At 38.0% G+C, this 21,077-nt stretch overlaps 1 protein-coding gene across 1 annotated transcript in view; it reads left to right on the top strand.

Moving 5' to 3' along the window:
- The first annotated feature begins 4,006 nt into the window (after positions 1 to 4,006).
- LOC149180740 (immune-associated nucleotide-binding protein 9-like) overlaps positions 4,007 to 21,077 on the top strand; it is a 183,985-nt gene continuing 166,914 nt past the window's right edge. The window contains exon 1 of the mRNA XM_089413979.1: positions 4,007 to 4,306. Coding sequence (XP_089270105.1) covers positions 4,099 to 4,306 — 208 coding nt within the window. The 5' untranslated portion in view covers positions 4,007 to 4,098. The remainder of the gene's footprint in view (positions 4,307 to 21,077) is intronic.

The raw sequence follows: 21,077 nt of genomic DNA, 5'->3' as shown, positions 1-21,077 counted from the left end.
CCTTTGTATCATTGACCTTCCTTAGTTTGGACCATTCATTTTTGCCTTCCATCTCATATGTGCTATGTCACCATGACCACTGATCTAATGGATCCAAAAGCTGCCAAACTTCAAGTTGTGTCATCGATATGTTCAAGGGTTGTCCTTCTGTGGTTACATGTACCTCTGATTCTCTGTATCATCCAAAAGCATTTTTCATCCTCTCGTCTCGCGTCGATGATGTGGGATTCATTATGGCCCTCCTTCGACACGGTCACTTTCTGTCAACATCAACTCATTATCTGGGAAGTTGATCAAGAGACTCCCTTCCAGTACCTTAGAGCTTGCACGCCTTCATGGCAAGTTCTTCATACTCGACGACAAGTTAACATAATTGGCTTTTGACTACGTGATTTCACGGGTGTTCGATTGCAGTTCCTGTATTCACATTTCGTGAATTATGCTGATAGTACCTTGAGGGCCATTGTCATTATTGGTGGTTTTTCTCACGCTTGTTAATAATTTACATCATTGACTCGTAATCAAGCAACTTTTTAGCATGTTCGACATCAACACATCTATTTGCATGCTAGAATCTATACTTTGATCAGGTTGTGTTGGAGCGCAAGACCCTCGACTTAGATCACAAAGAGTCAAGGTTGCGAAGTGGTGCGACATGGTTATGATGATATGCATGTCTCTTTCAGATGGCTGACAGTGACCAGACCATGAGTTATCATATGTGATCCTTCTCATTATTGGATGGCTATGACCATACCTTGGTTTTGTTATGATCCTCTTTGATGGATGGTTGCGTCCATACCTCGATCCATTTACATCATTAATCTTTCGATGGCTGTGTCCATACAACAATTCATGTATCATTTGACATAGATCTTAATTGATGTACATGTATGTGTACTTTCTTGTAGGTTTTCTAAGAGTAGATTGGTTCCCTGCACTGATTTATAAAGCATTTCATTCCTCACTCTAGCTCAACCTTCACGCTTTAGGGGGAATCTGTTACACAGCATTTTGTCACTGTCCCTGTACTCCCCGTTCCTTGATCCTAGAGGACCTCTACAGTGAACCCCACATGCTTTGCCTTCATGAAGAAACTCCCATTATGTCCCTCTTCATGAGCACATCATTTCCCTTTTGCACCATTTCCCCTAAAACTCATGTTTTGCCAAGTTCAGAAGGCTGGCACTAATGACCTTTGTCTCCCCTGTGCCAATGTGCAGAGATTAACACTATTCCCTACGCCGATCGATGTGATTGAGTTGTGTTCCAGTTGCGTCAGTCCTGTTATGGATTTTTTTTTAAATTAGAGCCGAAGCTTCCATACTCTAGAAGCTCCGTTAGGAAGTCTCATAAACTGTTGGTCCAAATGGGGTCGGGGATGACAGTTTGGGCTCCTTTCCCCTATAATGATGGAACTACCTCAAGGGATAAGTCCTTCTCCCAGGAGAAGAGGATCCATCTCCCATCCATATTTCCTATATAAACCTCCCTTCTTCCCAAGCACAAGCTAGTTAGAGTGCTGACTCAGTGTGAGTATACTATTTTGATTAGACAAGCAAGCTTTTACTAGTTGTAGCCATCTAGTTGTGTGAGGAGGAAGTGTGTTTGGTTTGGAGTGAAGCCTAAAGGGAAGAGCCTTTAAAGTATTGTTGTTTGAAGCCATCATGGAATGCTAGCAGAAGTGTGTGGGAACCTAGTCTTGTGAGAGGAAGACTATGACGTCAAGACAAATGGTTGTAATTTCTCTTTGATATTAATAGATTCAACTATCGATTGATTTCCTACATGTTTTGTAATATTACATATTCGTGTATTAATGCTTCTTGACTTGATAAGTAGGTTGAATTGCAATTTGTCTATTATTATGTTTGTGTGTTGTTGTTGTTTACTTGTTCAAGAAACTTGAAGAAGGAAGCGATTGATTGCTGGAGCAAGCAAGCGAGGACACCATCAAGCAGGATAAGCGACCAAGAGATAGGCCCTTTTGATTTGTTCTAACATAAGGAATTTTTTCCATAGAATGTCTGTGTTGTGGCTAGACCTATTATCAGTCTAGAGGAATTTGTTCGTGTCCATGCTTATAATTTTACTTCACCACAAGGGGTAAGTACTTGATACTATGTAGTATTGTTAATTATAAAAACAGGAAATATATGAGTTAATTATAGATATATTTGAAAAACATGTAACAAGAAAAAAATATTAGAATAGATAAAAAGTTCAATGTCATCAATACAAATCTAAAATCAATATGACACTTGTAGACATGGCATTATTTTTATTAATTATATTCAAAAAAATAGCATAACTACATCCATTTAATACACCTTGAGTGGGCCTAATGGTTGAGGGCATGTGTTTCCTCCTAAGAGGTCACTCAAAACCACAGGGGCTCGAGTATGTTTGCCTTCCTAGAATTAGCATTGAAATTGTTGTGTGGAGGTGGGTCCCTTGTCCCATCAACAAAGAAGTGTCATACACTAATTTGGTGTGTACTTTGATAGTGAGTTTAAAATTGAATAATAATAATTATTACATTAAAATTTTGGAAACCATATTCCAAAATATACAGATCTACCTACAAACCAATTATTCTATATTTATCTTATAACCGATTTTTTATATAAAAAAATCCATAAATTTAACACATTACCTTTCAAAAAATATAAATTTTATATATAGTTGAAAATAAAATAAAAAATTGAATATAGCTATAGTAATTTTAAATCTTTTCCTAAAAATGTGTACTTTGATAGTGAGTTTAAAATTGAATAATAATAATTATTACATTAAAATTTTGGAAACCATATTCCAAAATATACACATCTACCTACAAACAAATTATTCTATATTTATCTTATAATCAATTTTTTATATAAAAAAATCCATAAATTTAACACATTACCTTTCAAAAAATATAAATGTTATATATAGTTGAAAATAAAATAAAAAATTGAATATAGCTATAGTAATTTTAAATCTTTTCCTAAAAATATGTACAAGGTAAATGTATAGTTCTTTTTCTATGTAAAACTGACACATTACTTTTAAAAAAAACATTAAGAAAAGAATTATTATTACAATATTGATTTTAGATAATCTATCTATATATATATTAAAGAAATACACATATACATAATAGTTAGAGGCAAATTGTTATTCTGTTTTTAAATACTTTCTGCATTTTAATATGTGGAGATTTGTAATTTATTTCGTAAGATAGAGTTGGTACATGGTATATAATCTTGTTTTACATTTGAGTAAAAGAGAAATGTGTAGCTCCTTTTCTAATTAATATGGAATGGACACTGGATACACATGTACATACAAAATTGATATATGTAAATTTATTTAATTTCAAATTTATTATATATATCTCAAAAAAATAAATCTCAAATATATATATTTAAAGGATTTAAATTATGCTCAGGGACTTTTGCATCTTCAAAAAAATAACTTCCTGTAATGGAATTCGTCTTTCTGAGCGCATGGAATTCATCATTCTCAGTGTGATGAAGCTGACAGTAAGATGTAGATGATTTTACAATGGTTATCCCTTACCCAAAGAAAAAGAAAAACAAAAGAAGAAAGGAAATGCCTCGATATTTTTAAAACCCAATATCTTTTAAGGTTTTAAGGCGTGCTTCACTCGTGAGTATCTTATATGTGTTTACAGCTACTGTGGATTATAAATTCATTCGCCACGTCTTAATCTGTCAAAGCATATGGAACGTTATAAAGGGGGATTCGGCTACAAAGTGATTCGCTTCGCCGTATTCAGTTAAAGCTAAATAAAGGGTAATTGGGCAGCAAAGTGATTCGCTTCGCCGTATTCAGTTAAAGCTAAATAAAGGGCAATTGGGCAGCAATTTGGAATAGGATAAGGAGTGATTGATTGCCTACGCCGTATTGAGTGAAAGAATTTGGAATGTTATAAAGGGTGATTCGCTACGCCCTACACAGTCGGAGGTTTTGGGGTGTTATAAAGGGCGGTTTGGCGCTGCGTTAACTCGGAAGCCATTATATCTTTTTGACATTCACTGGTGGTGTCATTGGTTGCTGAAGAACCAATATCCAGGCCATTGGAAAGATAGAATGGAAGGAAGTGGAAGACCTACGAGTGGGGTGACCAATCTAGTATTGGTAGGGAAAACGGGCAATGGTAAAAGTGCAACTGGTAATTCCATCCTTGGCCGCAGAGTCTTTAAGTCTCTTTCCAGATCTGCCCCGGTTACAGGCACTTGCCAATTAGAACAAGGCACGACGAATGATGGCAGAAAATTGAATGTCATCGACACGCCGGGTGAGTATGAGTATCTTATTTGTTTATCAACCAGTGTGCTTCGAACCAGAATTGATTGAATATTTGTATTATCATATATACTCTATTGAAAAGAGATGTTCCGATTATTGTCTTCTTCTTGCGGCATATTTTCCTACCTCGGGAGGTTCTAGAACATTTCATATTAACATTTAGACAGTGAGTGAATAAACGCAAGTTCCATGGCTTTGTGATTTCCTTTTTGGAACGGGGACTTAGAATTTGAACTTGATATATCCTCTCCCCGCGCTTCTGATTTTCAGATAAGGTTTTCTTGAACTTCCCTCGAATTTTAGTGGCTAACACCGACATATAGCGTATGGCATAACAACTAACACATACAAGTACGGGGCTAGTCGACACCGTCGTCTAACAGAAAAGTGCAACATAGCATGTTGGAGGAGCCATTCAACAAAACAAGCACATAAACCTAAGATATCACTATGGAGACACACTACCTCCAACACCAACGCAAATAATCATCTTTTTAATAGATGATTAGTGGTTCTAATCATACTTTTATTTTAAAATTGAAATTCTGATTAAATTAATTATATATAAATGTAAAATTAGTTAAAAAGAATATGAAATAATAATCATTAAAGTTATTAATCATTGAGGACATTAATTTAGGAATGGTAATTAACTTATAATGTTTTTATGAAATGATTAATTATTGTATTGTTTTTAAATATTAGTAAATAATCTTTTCCATTAACAAATTGTAACAAATATCACTAGCCACAAAACTAGATAGCATTTCATTTATTTATAGTGAAATTCTCATATGCAGATTCAAACCATTCTTATTGTGTAATGGACACTTTTGGTTACCCACTTGTAATTGACACTTTTGGTTACCCACTAATGTAATCTTTTAATGTAATTACAAGTTTTGGTTAATAGCAATTTAATTAACTAATATGTGGGTGGATAACACTCTTGAGAGGGTACTCTACTTCTTGTGTTATTTATAAATATACACTTAAGAAATATACTTAACAATTTCTTTTTGATCTTCTACCATTCTTTAGCTTATGGGCATCATCTCTTTTATAAAGTGTTTTTTGCATAATACAATCTATCTCTTCACTATTCTTCACGATTCTCTAGTTAGTGGGTTAATTCTTCTTGTATGCCTAACAATTATTTCCCTTTGAACATCTATAAAATTGGTGTATAAGGATTCTTTTCATTGTTATTCCAATTTTATTTCTTTAACAAACTTGTGCTAATGTCCCTTTCCTCTTTAAAGGGTATTTTTATGGAATGTTATCTACTTAATGCACAATTTAGGGTTTTCTAGTTGTTCTATTCTATGCTTCCCTATCTTACAACTTTGAACATGCCTCCTCCTTTCCATCAATAGTTCTAGATTTTTGTTTTGTTTTTTTTTTTTAACTTTATAAACTAATTAAATAGTAATTGAGTTTTGCAAATTCAGCCATCCATCTTATTCCATGGAAGCTATCTAAAAAATTCACTTTTAGGGCCCCCCTTTGTGCCAAAAAGGACATGACCTAAAGTGAAATGAATTATTTTTGTGGTAGCATTGCAAAATATTCCTAAGTTTTCATAGTTTTTTTCTTTCTTAGAAGGCATTGTAATGTTTGACATGCAAGTTTGGGAGGTAAAGGCATGCTACATTCAATAACATCAATTTTCGGCATAGCATGTGCCATTATTTTTACATTTAGTGGATTAACATGTATTCATATGTATATTTAGTTTATATCTCCACTAGAGGTTACCTTTATCAAATAGGGGAACTATGTAGGTGTGGAACATATCACATTCAAGGTAAACTAAATCTTCACTATATATTTTTCATCTAGCATTAAAGGGGTAAAATTTGATGTAATTCCTTTTCCCCAACATTTAGATTAATGGGGGCTATTGTAAACAGGGCTAACCCTATTTTTCAATGGGAATTTATAAAATTAATTACATTTATTTGGGTGATCTATATTCAAGTTTGGTATCCATAATCCAACTCACTTTCTACACATCTCATGTGTGGATCATATGAGTTACTTAATTTCTATTTATCCAATGTATTTTTACATTTCTTTTATGGCATTGGAATGTAACTATATATTCCATAGTCACTCATGGTGTGCACCTATATAACTAAACTCTTGTTCTTGAAAACAATTAAAGCACCCTAGACTTGTGCGTAGGGCATAGCTATCAAGAAATTTTATATACATAGTAGTTTCTTAGCCATGGTAAAATTATATTGAAATTAGATATACATACACCTGCTCATATATATTTAGGTGAGTTACCTTAGAGCTTCACATATGTATACCAAATCTCAATTCTATTCAAGGTCATAATTCATAAATCCACTCCTAGCATTCAACACATCTCAATTGTATTTGAGTTGAGCATTCAAAAACCCACATACTTTTGTAATCTAGCTATAGTTACTATATTGATTTAAGCATCTAGAAACAAATTCAAATTTGTATTTTTATGATTATTTTATAAGTATTCTTTGTGTTCTCTATTTAACTTAAGGGGGTTGTTTAAAATTGTGTAATCGTCTTATTTTTAGAAGAGAGTTATTTTGTGTCATTAATGAATTTGGTTCCAAATTGATGTGTGTGCTATTGTAATAATACTAGTTTTTGGTTAGTGTAAACCTAGAATGTGGGTTCGTAATCCCTAGCAGGGAGAGTTCCATACCTCTTGAGTAGTCTAAAGATACACATGGAAAATTCATTTGTAAACAATCCAGTTTTGACATTGATCATTGTCTAACATATGAGAATTGTTTCTCTCTAGTGCACTTGCAAATTTCTACCTAGGGGACTCATACAAGGAAATATTTTCTCTCCAAGGAGCATGCTTCCTTAATAGCTCTATTCTCCCCATTTATTATAAATTTTAGCGTTTGATGGTAGGTCCATTTGATTCTTCTTTGTTGTGATTTCAACATCATGATGAAAGAGTCATAATATGCAATTTACAGTTCAAACAAAAGTCTTAAACTTTCATATAATGTGATGAGCCTTCCATTTGCAACAAGAATGTTGCAGCTCCCAAGGTTACCAACCTAATTTATTATGGAGGGTTCATAAAAAAATGGATATGCACAGTAGGTCAAGCTCTACTCATGTCAGGTTCAGTCATTGAATTAGATTAATCCATGTAGATACCACTCCTTCAACTAGCTTACAAAGAGAATTTGCATGAAAAGGAAATAGTCTACTCTAATTGCAAGATAATGAACATTATCCTAATTGCATAAACGAAAGTGCCATTCATCAAATGTAAAGACTAACTATAGTTGTAGGAAGGGAATATACTATACTAGTTGCATAAATGAACCATGTTATTCTACTTGCAAAACAATCAAGTCAACACTCTACTTGCAGAATGTAAATCATTACTCTGTTTGCAAATTTCCTTGAAAGAGGAAATTTAATCTACAACACATGACTAGAAAATCTAAGAGTGTAACTTCAAAAACTAGGTCTAATCTATTTGCATTGAAGAGTTTCCCTTTATATCACTGAGTGTAAGATGGTTTTAGCTTTAGTAGTAGTATCCTTACTCATTTCATAAAATAATATTCAATGTGATTAAAATGTGGAAATTATCGTCTTGATTATAATCGATGTCTTGTACTTACAGTCAAAGAAGAATGGGTCTAGAGTGGTACTTGGGTCTTCCAAATCATGTATTCAAAGCCTACAGGTCATTATTCAATCTGAAAATAAAAAAATAAACATCTTAGAGAAAATTTGGCCACATTTATGCAATGCTACATCTACACAATGCTACAAGATACCATGCTTTTCTACATGATTGGGCCAGAGAGAATCTTAAGGCTTAGAAAGGTTTTTTGAAAGTGGATGAGCATGTATGAAGGATATGTGAGGAATTTTTCCAAGCTTAGAACCCATTAGAGGCCCATATTGCATGAAAATACATGCTCACGGTGTCCTTCATTGACCCTAAAAAGATGATCTCAATGGAAAAATATGAGAGTAGTATGAGGTACCGAGGAGGAGGATGGAAATGACAAAGTGGATGTAGGATGAATGTGTTAATCCTTGCAAGTCACTGGTAGTACCTATAGACTAACACAGAACCTCTTTTACTCTTGGGAAGAACATGCACCTAATGATTAATTTGCAACAAAATAAATCAAGGTGGAAAGGATGAGTTGAATTTTATTTCATCAAGAGCTATTCTATCCTACAACATGCATCTAATCCATTTGTAAAGACATGATATCAACATTTAGGTTGTAGAAATGGACTATGCAAGATAATTACAAACCAAATCCTAGCAACTTCCAAACAAACACAAACACATATTTTTGGCTTGTTGTTGTAGACTATTCTACCACACATCACATAAGAGAGGTGGTGATCAAGTGTGAAATCACAATTTTTGCAATCTAACTTCTACATAAACAACGAAAGAAATACTAGAAATTAAACAAGGACAAAAGAAAAATACATGAGAGGCACTAAAGCCTCTAGGTTGTGCCCCAAGCCAAGGGTTTCAACCCTCCAATGTTAACTCATATGTAGACCAACAATGAACCTTTCATTAATAGAAAATGGTGTTCAAATACATCATCTCAAAATGGAAATAACACTCTGAAATACTTGCCCTTGAATAGCTCTTCCTAGCTCCCAAAAATTTGAATCTGAATGAGCCCTTAGGCCTCTTTATTTATACATAATATGATTAAATGATAGCTCCCTTGAGAGGAGGACTGCCTTGCTCCAAAATTCGAAAATAGTGGTTGTAGCTTCCTTAGATCCTCTCATTCACTTGATTCCATTGGCTATTAGTGGACTTCAAGATGGAGGTGAGTACAGTTGAGTGATTATAGGGATCACTTCGAGTCAAAGGATAGTAAATGCACGGGACAAGCCTCCTATATTTACTCTAGCTACCTACAACATGCCTCTACATCATAAATGTACCCAAAAATGCTCTCTCTCCTACACATAAACCGCCTTAGGCCACGAAGTATGACAAACACCCTTTAGACTTCCTACTAAGCACATTATAGCAAAAAATTTAAATTAATGTGGAGAAAGAGAAGATTTATGGACTAGAGGATAGCAATATGGGCCTTAAAATATACTTATTGATGGGACCCATCATCATCTGCCTATTGAAAATATTGTTCACCCTTTGAGAAACTTACTCACTCGTGTGTAAATAACCCCCCTATATCCAAGTGTAAATAACCTTTGACACCCATAGGAAGGCCCACCACAAGAGGAGTCAGATATAAGAAACTCAAAGAATGAACTAGCCAATCGTAGGAGAAAACATAGGGGCTACACGAAAAGACAGGGCTACTACACAAAGGAACAAATTTGTTACAGGATCAAGAGAAAGTGTTATAGGAAATGGTATCGACATAACAAGAAGAAGGAGTATGTCCCAAAGGACTCTAGGAGCATGAAACACAACCTGAACTTGGGTCCTATTACAAATTTATTGAGGGAGGGAGAACTATACCTACCAAATTTTTAATTCCCCTATTCTTTGAGGTAGAAAAAGAAAGAGGCACAACTCATTAGTGGATGAAAATTACAAAATCTAAGAAAGTAGATGATGTGGGTCTCATGTAGGAAAATGTGCAACAAATGGGTAAAGAATTGAATGGCTTAAGGTTAAATGAATTTGTTGTGAGGGAGAAACTATAGTTAGAGAAAAAAATGCTAAGAAAGGAACTATAGGAAAAGGAGGCACAACTTGCCACCATCGCAAGTTTGTCCATGGATTTTATTGGCTGTAGGTAACCATCTAAATCCTATGCCATTTTCCTCAGCAAACAATAGCTACAATTCCAAATAAAAACATTGGCACAACATGTCTCTCTACTATTTCAGGATTATAGGAGGTTCATTGGCTTTTGCAAGAATCCAAGCATTAAGGATAGAGCCAAATTGGTTTAATTATATATCCACAACATGATCCTCAAAGACGTGAACTTTTGGGACCCCAACTCAAGATTGGGGGATATGTAGCTAATGGCACTAGACTTTTGGTTGACCCATGAAGAAATAAGGGCTTGGAAAGTAAAGAAGGTGAGGGAAAAAGAAGAAAGTGAGCCCCTATACAATATATCAGAGTTAGTAAGCCCCAAGGTTATTATCAGAAACCACAACATTATCTCCACTGATCACTAACTAGACCCTCGCTACATGGTAACACAACAACAATCTATGCTCCATTTCGAGGATACCTTTAGGTTGTTGGGAAGTAATAACTTGAAATATTTCCAAAGAAGATGGCATGCTCTACCCCACAGTCTGCAAACCAAAGAGTATCAATCCCTTGAAAGGTTAAGGAATGCCCTGGAATGGACCCCACTCTCCAAGAGAATTATTCAAAGGTTCAAAATAAATTATATAGGCCTCAAATTTAGTCATCCTTTGTCACTGGTCCTATAGTAGAGAACATATCAATAAAAGGAACAAAGGGAGTGGGTAGACATAGAAGAAAATACAAGGTTATATCCACATGAAGGAACATCCTCTGAGATTCTATGGGATGTCATGGAAGCCACGCAAGCAATTCAACCATCCAAAGTTATTCTTATGTAGACCAATAATGAACCTTTTGTTAACATAAAATGTTGTTCAAATACATCATCTTAAAATGGAAAAAACAATCTCAAATACTTGGCCTTGGATAGCCCTTCCTAGCTCCCAAAAATTTGAATCCTAATAAGCCCTTAGGCCTGTTTATTTATACATAAGATGATTGAGGGGTAGCTCCCTTGAGAGGAGGGTCACCTTGCTCCAAAATCTCAAAATTAGTGGATGTAGTTCCCTTACATATTCTCATGCACTTGAGTCCATTGATTATCAGTGGACTTCGAGATGGAGGTGAGTGAAGTTAAGTTATTATAGGGATCACTTTGAGACAAAGGATAGTAAATGTAAGGGACAAACCTCGTTTATTTCCTATAGCTACCTCCAACATGCCTCTGCATCATAAATGTACCCAAAAATGGTCTCTTTCCTACACATAAACCACATTAGGCCATGAAGTATGACAGACACCCTTTAGTCTTCCTACTAAGCACATTATAGCCAAAAATGTAAATTAATGTGGAGAAAGAGAAGATTTATGGGCTAAAGGATAGCAGTATGGGTTGTAAAATATACCTATTGATGGGACCCATAATCGTCCCCGTGTTGAAAATGTTGTTCACTCTTTGAGAAACTTACTCACTAATGTGAAGTTCATGCATGGCCCTCGTGGCTTCCATGACATCCCATAGAATCTCAGAGGGTGTTCCTTCATGTGGATAAAACCTTGTATTTTCTTATATCTCTTCCCACTCCCTTTATTCCTCTTCTTCATATGTTCTCTCCTATAGTTCCAAGAACAAAGGATGACCAAATTTGAGGCCTATCTAATTTAGTTTCAACTAATTCTCTTGTAGAGAGGGTTCCATTCCAGGGAATTCATTAAACTTTGAGGGGATTGATACTCTCTAGTTTTTAGACTATGGCACACAGCATTCGATGTTCTTTGGAAATATTGCAAGCTCTTAGTTCCCAACAACCTGAAGGTGTCCTCGAAATGGAGCATTGATTGTTCTTGTGTTACCATGTATCAAGGGTCTAGTTAGTTATCAGTGGAGATAACGTTGTGGTTATTGATGACAACCTTGGGGCTTACTAACTCTGCTATGATGTACAGGGTCTCACTTTCTTCTTTTTCCATCACCTTATTTACTTCCTAAGCCCTTATTTCTTCATGGGTCGTTGAAAATTCTAGTGCCATCAACTACATATCCCCCAATCTTAAGTTGAGGTCCCAAAACTTCATGTCATTGAGGATCATGTTGTGCATATATAATTCAACCAATTTGGCTCTATCCTCAATGTTTGCGTTCTTGCAAAAGTCAATGAACCTCTTATAATATTTAAATGGTAGAGAAACATGTTGTGTCAATGTTTTGATTTGGAATTGCAGCCATTGATCGCTGGGGAAAATGGCATATGATTTACATGGTTACCTACACTCAATAACATCCTTAGACAAACCTTCCATAGTCGCAAGTTGTGCCTCCTTTTCTTGTAGTTCCTCTCTTAGCCTTTTGTTCTCTAACTACAGTTTCTCCCTCACAACTGATTTCTTTAGCCTTAAGTCATTCAATTATTTACCCATTTGTTTCACCTTTTCCTCCATGAGGCCCACATCTGCTACTTGCTTGGATTTTGTAATTTTCATCCACTAGTGAGTTGTGCCTCTTTCTTTTTCAAGCTAAAAGAAGAGGGAAATTGAAAATTTGGTAGGTATAATTCTCCCTCCCTCAATAAATTTGTAATACAACCCAAGTTCATGGTGTGGTTCATGCTCCTAGAGTCGTTAGGGACCTACTCCTTACTCTAGCTATGTTGATACCATTTCCTATAACACTTTCTCTTTATCCTGTAACAAAATTGTTCCTTTGTGTGGTAGCCCTGTCTTTTCCTGTAGCGCCTTTGTTTTCTCCTATAATAGGTTAATTTGTTATTTGAGTTTCTTTTATGTGACTGCTCTAGTGGTGGGCCTTCCTATGGATGTCAAAGGTTGTTTACACTTGGATATAGGGGGGTTGACCTCCTCAATTTTCCCTTCACCACATCCCAATTTAATCCAAGTGGATATTGGTGGCCACCCGCCAATTCCACTTAGACCCCCACCATTGTTTCTTTTAGTTTTCTAGTTTCCTTAATTGTAGCACAATTTACTATTTTTAGCATTTTTTTGGGTTGTGAACTTCCGGAGCTATTTTGAGACCCTAAATGACATTTTCTTTGCGAACAATGGGAGCAATGTGGATCCATGGACCGATGTTTCTCCTCCCAAAGTTGTATTCCTCATATATATCTTTCTAACAAGGTATTGTGCATGTCAAGCAGAGATCATATGCCAAAGTTATGACCCTCGGAAGTTGATGTACCAATTTACCAAAAACGAGGCCCATAGTTTGGCGCCTCATCTCCTAGCATTAGGTTTTTGGATTTTTATGGTTTTCCATTATTTCTCAACAATAAATAGGCCTTCGAGCCTCATTGTAAGACAATTGAGAGCCATGTAGTTGCCACATCTCTTCTCAAAGATAAGCTACCATCGCCCTAGCTAGTTTATTTCCATTTATGTTTGTAAGCATATTTCAATATTTTACAGTAATGAAATGAAGTATTATTTCTACTGCATTTCTTTATGTATGGTTATATATGTAATTTGTTGTATTCCTATTTAAATCTGGATCAGTGGTACCAAAGCAGTTTGCTCTTTCTTCGTCTTTATTTGCATGTCCCCAAAGAGGTCGGGATATAACGAATTAGGTCTTGAATTGCTCGAACCTTTGCAAGACTAGCCTCGCAAATCATGACGGCCTCCCATGATAGATGAAAGGAAAGATGGGGGGGCAGGAGATCCTATCAAAATCTTGCCTGAAGAGGCCCTCAAGCAACAAAGGAATGCGATGATGGAAAACTTTTCCCAAATCCTTCAGCGATTTCCCAAGGGCGACACAGATACTTCCAACAGCTACTCTGGAAGCGCCACACCCTTTAAGGTACAAGTTAACTTTGAAATTCCCATATCTGAGGGTCAGATAGATGCAACCGTCGTAGATAAAAGGTTAAATCTACTAGAAGGGTATTTTTATGTTCATGATTTTTCCGGCTAGGAAAATATTACTTTCGCTCTTCTCAAAGTCGCCCCCCACATCAAGGACTGGTGGGAAACCTACTGCGAGCAGAAGGATGAAAGTATGGCCTCACTGTTTTTAGCCGCACCCACTTGGAATTCATTTCGAGCTACCATCAAGGAGCAGTACTACCCTGTTAGAAGCTATGAGGATCAATACATAAAGTGGACCACACTGTGGCAGGGAAGGGACCAAGACGTACTAGAGTTTACCAATATTTTCCATACCCTTCACACAAAGTTAGCTATAAAGGACTCGGGGCAACATTTGGTACTCAAATACCATGGCTTCCTACACAGGTACATCCAAGATGAAATAGAGTTCTTGAACATCTCCTCACTCGGCATGACATATCGATATGTCGTCACGATCGAGCAAATGTTTAAACAGAAGAAGCGAGACTTTGGATCTATGAATCCAAAGTAAGGGAAAGGTGCCCTCAAACCACAGAACAAATGACAAAGCCAAGGCGGGGTGGTCCAGGGAAACCCGCCAAATATGCAAGAAAAGAACAGCGTCGCAAAGCAGAAAAAGGACATGGGAAAGTGGTGTGAGTTCCATAGGCGCTCCACTCACAACACAAGTGAGTGTCGGGCCAAGTAGTCACTGGTGGTTGAGCTAAAGTTTCAGAATCAGATGCATTATCTGACTGTGAGTCAGAAACTGACAAGGGCAATGACAAAGGGAAGGAGATTATCGATGCAGAGCCCAATGTCACTGTTGCCACCACGAAGATCCAGAAGGAGGAACCTGAAGATCCAGAGGAGGAGGAGTGCCTTTTCCACTACCACATGTGGGTAAAGGGCTACTTGCTACAGTTAATTTTCGACAGCAGGAGGAAAAATAACCTCATTTCGGTAGAGGTTGTGAAGCGGTTTGGCTTATCGACCACAGCACATCCACAATGTGCACCATCGAGTGGCTTCACCAAAGACGGGAACTTTACATGAGCCAGTAGTGTCGCCTTCCATACAACATCAATCCGTTCATGGATGAGGTATTGTGTGATGTTTCTCCCCTTGATGTTTATGATGTATTATTAGGCCAACCATACTTGTGGAAGCGACATGCTTTGTATGAATCAAGGCCTCATGCTGTTATTGTTATTTTGGGAAATACGTTGTACAGGATACTGAAGGTAGCATTGCCTACTGCCATCTCTTTGCTTACTGCAAAAGAATACAGTAAGCTCATTTCCAAAATTGGGAAATTTGTTTTCCTGATGATACACCCTCAAGGAAAGAAGAAGACAGTGGCCACGGCCTCCAGACAGGGCCCCTCCACACGACAACTATAGATGGAGAAGGTCATGGAGGAGCATGAGGACATCTTCACCTCCCCTGCATCGGTTCCTTTCCACTGTCAGGTCAAGCACTCCATCGATCTGACCCCAGGTGCGTCTCTGCCCAATGGACCAATCTATTGGCACTTCGTTCTGGAGAACGATGAAATCAAGAAGTAGATTCAGGAGCTGCTACAGAAAAGTCACATTCGTCCAAGTTCATCACCTTGTGGGAGCCTGATCATGTTATTATAGAAGAAGGATGGGACTTGGAGACTCTGTATTGACTAGTTGGTGCTGAACAAGATCACTATCCATAATAGGAACCCGATCCCATGGATTGATGACCTCCTGTACCAAGTGAAGGGGACAAAATATCTCAGCAAGATCGACTTGAAGTTAGGATATAACCAGGTAGCAATCGAACCCTCTGATGTGTGGAAGACTGCCTTTGAAGCCAAGGAGGGCCTTTTTGAATGGTTGGTTATGCCTTTCGAGTTGACGAATGCTCCTGCAACCTTGATGAGGCCAATGGATGACATCTTGTAGCCATTCACCAACTCGTTTGTAGTGGTATACTTGGATGACATCCTGATCTTCAGCCAGAGTTGGGAAGAGCACCTCCACCACATCCGATGAGTTGTCCAAACACTACGGCAACATAAGTTATGTGCAAATTTGGAGAAACTCACCTTTTACATGACCCAGGTTCAGTATCTAGGATACATTATTGATGAACGGGTGGTGCATGTGGATCCAGCCAAGATCCAAGTCATTCGGGATTGGCCATCTCCAACCACTCAGACAAAGCTCCATAACTTTCTGGGTCTTGCCAACTTCTACCACAGGTTTGTGTTGGGATTTTCTCATATCACTTGCCGCTTGAGTCAAGTCACCAAGGGAGGAGCGAAAGAATTTTTTTTTTGGTTTGAATCTCAATAGAAGGCATTCATAGAGTTGAAACATCACCTCTGCTCGGCACCAATGCTTCCATTACTAGACTTGCAACAACCATTTAAGGTCGAGATAGGTGTCTCTCACTATGCTATTGGGGTTGTCCTTACTCAACAAGGGCATCTAGTGGAATATCATAGTGAGACACTTTCAGACATAGTTCGAAAGTATCCCACATATGAAAAAGAGATGTATTCCATTGTGTAGGCCTACCGACAATGGAAGCATTTCATTTTGGGGAAGGAAATGGTCATCCACACATACCACAAGCCCCTACAGTTCATATAGACCCAAGGGAAATTGCAGAAGGATCGCCATCAATAGTGGTCCACATACTTGCAACAGTTCCATTTGAATATCAAGTATAAGAAGTGCAACACCAATAATGTTGCATATTTCCTCAGTCAACCACCGATCATAGCGTTAATCACCGTGTTCAACTCTTGTGGGCACAAGACTTCTCATTGGCCACTTCTCTACAAAAGCGACCCAGAATTCAGCCACACATACCAGACACTATTGGAGGGTCAGCATGTTCCATATTTTCACCTCTAGGATGCCCTGTTATTCCACATGGGTCACCTTTGTGTTCCCTCAAGCCAGCGTGCCAAGATGATTTGGGAAGCACACTACAGTCAGGTTGCTGGGCATTTTGGGGTCAAGAAAACTGTAGCAGTACTGCAGAAGTATTTCCTCTAGACGAATCTTTGACAGGATGTCAGGAAGTACATCAGATCATGCACTGCCTATGCCATTTCCAAACCAACCATCAAGAAGCTAGGCCTCTATACCCCACTTCCTACCCCTAGTCGACCTTCGGAATCCATCTGCATGGATTACATGACGGGCCTTCCTTCTACTAAGCATGGAAACAACTATGTTTTTGTGGTCATCGACAGGTTCTAGAAGATGGCCATTATGGCAGCCTGCAAGAAGAATATCATAACAGAAGCCATTGCTAAAATCTTCTTTGAACGAGTGTGGGTACACTTTGGGATCCCACAGTCTATCATCTCAGATCAAGAAAACAGGTTCCTCAATACATTTTGGCCGAGTGTCTAGTCGATGTTGGACACCAGACTCACCAAGTCCACAACCTTCCATCCCCAAACTGATGGCCAAACAGAGGTTGTCAATAGGATGATCGTACACATTCTTTGCATGTACAACTCCAAGCATCCACGCACATGGGATGAGAGCCTCCCCTATGTTCAACACAGCTATAACCAAGCTCTCCACAGCCTGACTTACGACAACCCTTTTCAGGTGGGCTTGGGATTCTGGCCACTATGCCCCATTGATTTGGCCATGCCATTTGCAACTACTTAGGCAGATTTGACTCATGTCCAGTCCGAAACAGATAAGACAAACAACTTCATTGAGCACATCCAACATATTGGCTAGTAGGTCCATAACATTCTAGAGAAATCAAATGTGAAGTACACACAACAACATGATCAACATCGGGTGCCACAGAAGCTTTAGGAGGGCGACAAAGTCTAGTTGCATTTGTAAAAGGAACGCCTTACGGGAGCCTATCGGAAACTCAGACCACTCCGATATGGTCCTTACCCCATTACCAAAGCTGTGGGAGACAATGCATTTTAGCTCAACATTCCCCCATTCCTTGGCCTGCACCCAGTGTTCAATGTGGATCACCTTCGGCCATACTTTCCACCAATACTAGACACATCCAACATTGCAGAACAACTCACACCCACAAATTTAATTCCAAATTGCATCGAACGAGATGCAACTGATCGGATCATGGACACACATATCAAGCACACTCACTAGCAGAAGATCCAATTGTATCGAGTTGTCAAAGCAGGCCAACTCCTTCACCAGGGCAAGTGGCTCACCAGGGACCAAGTTTAGTAGAAGTTTCCTCATCTCATGGAGGAACTCAACACAATGGGGACAATTGCTTCCTAAGGGGGGAGGAACGATCCAAGTGGATATTGGTGGCCACCCTCCAATTCGACTTGGACCTCCACAATTGTTTCTTTCATTTTTTCATTTTCCTTAATTGTAGCACAATTTACATTTTTTAGTAGTTTTTCGGGTCCTCAACTTACAGAGCCATTTTGAGGCCCTAAACGACGTTTTTTGGGAAAAATGGGAGCAACATGGGACCATGGACAAAAGTTTCTCTTTCTAAAGTTGTAGTCCTCGAATAGATCTTTCTAACAAGGTATTCTGCGTGTCAAATGGAGATCATATGCCAAAGTTACGACCCCGGGAAGTTGAGGTACCAACTTAACCAAAACGGGGCCAATAGTTTGGTGCTTCATCTCCTAAGGTCAGGTTTTTGGATGTTTAGGGCTTTCCATTGTTCCTCAACAATAAATAGGCCTTTGAGCCTCATTGTAAGACAATTCATAGGCATGTAGCTGCCACATCTCTTGTCAAACATAAGCACCCATCACCCTAGCTAGTTTATTTCCATTTGTATTTGTCAGCATATTTCAGTGTTTTGCAGTAATGAAATGAAGTATTATTTCTGCTGCATCTCTTTATTTATGGTTATATATGTAATTTGTTGCATTCTTGTTTAAATCTGGATCACAATTCTTTTTCTTGGTGGCTGGTTAATTCATCAATTTTGATTGGTTCTATTGAAGGACATTGAGGCTTCCTTTACTTGATCATAGTGCTCTTTATCCTCTTAAAATACAAGAGGCCCTACTCGGGATGCATTCTCTTGGGCTTGAAAGGTGTGCTAAGTGTGGCCAAGGTAGCAACCAACACTTTTTCTATGTTCCCTAGTGAGAGGCTTACTTTCTTTCCATGTTTTCTTCTCTTTTAATATCTAGAGGGATCCGTAGGGGTCTCTTCTTCTTCTTTTTCCAATCCTTCTTCTTTCCCTTTTTCTTCTTCTATATTTTCTCCTTCCTTTTCCTCTTCTACTTCTTCCTTCTCTTCTTTCCTACCTCTAGCACTATATTTTGGTGTATCTTCTTATTGTTTTGAGGTAAGGGCTTGTGCCTCAATGAAAGCCTCCCTATCCATCTCCAGAAAGTCAGTCCACAACACGAGGGTTTTGAGATGGCTTCAGGAATCCATAACAATGATTCGTATGAGGCCATGATGTTAAATGTATTGGTGTTGTCCTTCCTTGACTATGGCTCATTTCGATTATATGCTAAAGGAGGAAATATGGTACACTAAACCTGTTTGGAATGGACAATTATGTTTGGAACCTCAACTCATATAGAAACCTAAATTGATAGGCATATACAACAATCAAACTCCGTTCATAGGATATGTACTTGAGGATGTTATATTCCACTTCATTCCAAAGGTATGTTGGGCTTTCTCTTGTTACTCCATTTTTGTCTTCAACAAGCCTCTTTTAAGGGAGGAAAAAGTTTTTATTGGAAGTGTTGGATATTTTCCTATTTTATTTTCCCCATCAAAATCCTAAGGGTATCGTGGTTGCTCTACTAATGAGCTCTTCCTCAGAGTGGAGTGCCATGGAAAATTCACATGTTACATCATCATGATACCCCCTCAGTTGTTCAAAGAACCCCATCCACTGGTGTCTAAGGAAAACGCCTCTAAGAAGAGCATGATAATGGATTCTATTACTGTCAGTGGGTTCGCTTTGATTGAAACCTCCCCCCATGGCTCCTACTCATGTTTTCTTAAGTTATTCCAAAGGGAATTTTTTGAAGGATTTTTCACTAACTAGTTTAGGGTGTTAAGGTAGGGCAAGGAGGTTTATGTTTCTTTTGTCATAGAACTAGAAGAATTATATGCCCCGATTCAAGGAAAAACTACCTCTACTCCTACTTTTCCTTATGCAAGAAAAACAATTCTTTCAAAGGAATTTAGATGTACAAGGGTTTACTATAGGATACCTGTAGCAGGCACAATTTGCTTCAACAATTGCATGGAAATTGAGGAGAGATGATTCCATTTACTGATCTTTGGATAATGTATTTATGTTTATGGGGGTTTGGAAGAAAATTATTAGTGTTCTAGACCCTTTTCACCTCTCAGCCCAATCCTGTAGCACCTCCTTTATGATCCTGTGGAATTCTTGGTATTCCTGTAGCAGTGGTGCGTGATCCTATAGCACGTGTAAACAAACTTTATAGCTTTTATATAGCACCCTAGGAATCCCTGAGTAGCATCTAGCTTGACCTTCAATGCCTCCATGAACCTCTCTAACTATTTTTGGAAATAACACCAGTACAATTGAAATCGATCCTTATCCTTTTATTTATTTTTTTGGTAGGGGGCTCAATGTGCTTGGTGATCTCTCCTCTACACATATTTCCTTTTTTAGTTGTCGTCCTCACTCGTTGTAACTATCACCTTCCTCACTTTGAATTTTCCACGTTTCATGGGTGGTTGAGTAGACATCAATCTACTTATCTAAGGTGGCCAAGTTTACTAGCAATCTCGAACCCAAAAAACTCCATCGTCACTCATTAAAAACATTTTTCAGTGATTGTGCATAGAGGTGAAGAGGTGATGGGTGTCATACTTGATGTTACCTGTTATGTTGAGTTTTTGTAGATGCATGCATGCTGCTGTCGAACTAGTGGTTGATCAACTTCTCTTTGATGATGCTATCTTCCATGCTCTTGCTTGTGCATGGTTTCTGATCTAAAAAAAAACAATATGATGATGTATTTAACTGGTGAAATCTCTCTTTTATAAAAGTCTTCTCCGGTGTTAGATCTGGTGCTACTAGTGCACATTGGTGACCTTACAACCGCCTCTAAACAAGGATGTGACTTCCTTAAATCGCAAGGATGCACTCTTGATGCTTTAGGGTGGCCAAATCTTCATTCTAGATTTGG

This window comes from Pinus tabuliformis, chromosome 3_2 (genome assembly GCF_031772625.1).
Source record: "Pinus tabuliformis cultivar Carrire ecotype Pingquan chromosome 3_2, CPIR1, whole genome shotgun sequence".
NCBI classification, from domain to species: domain Eukaryota; kingdom Viridiplantae; phylum Streptophyta; class Pinopsida; order Pinales; family Pinaceae; genus Pinus; species Pinus tabuliformis.
Note: the sequence above shows the minus strand (reverse complement) of the source record. Positions and strands in the feature narration are given on the sequence as shown.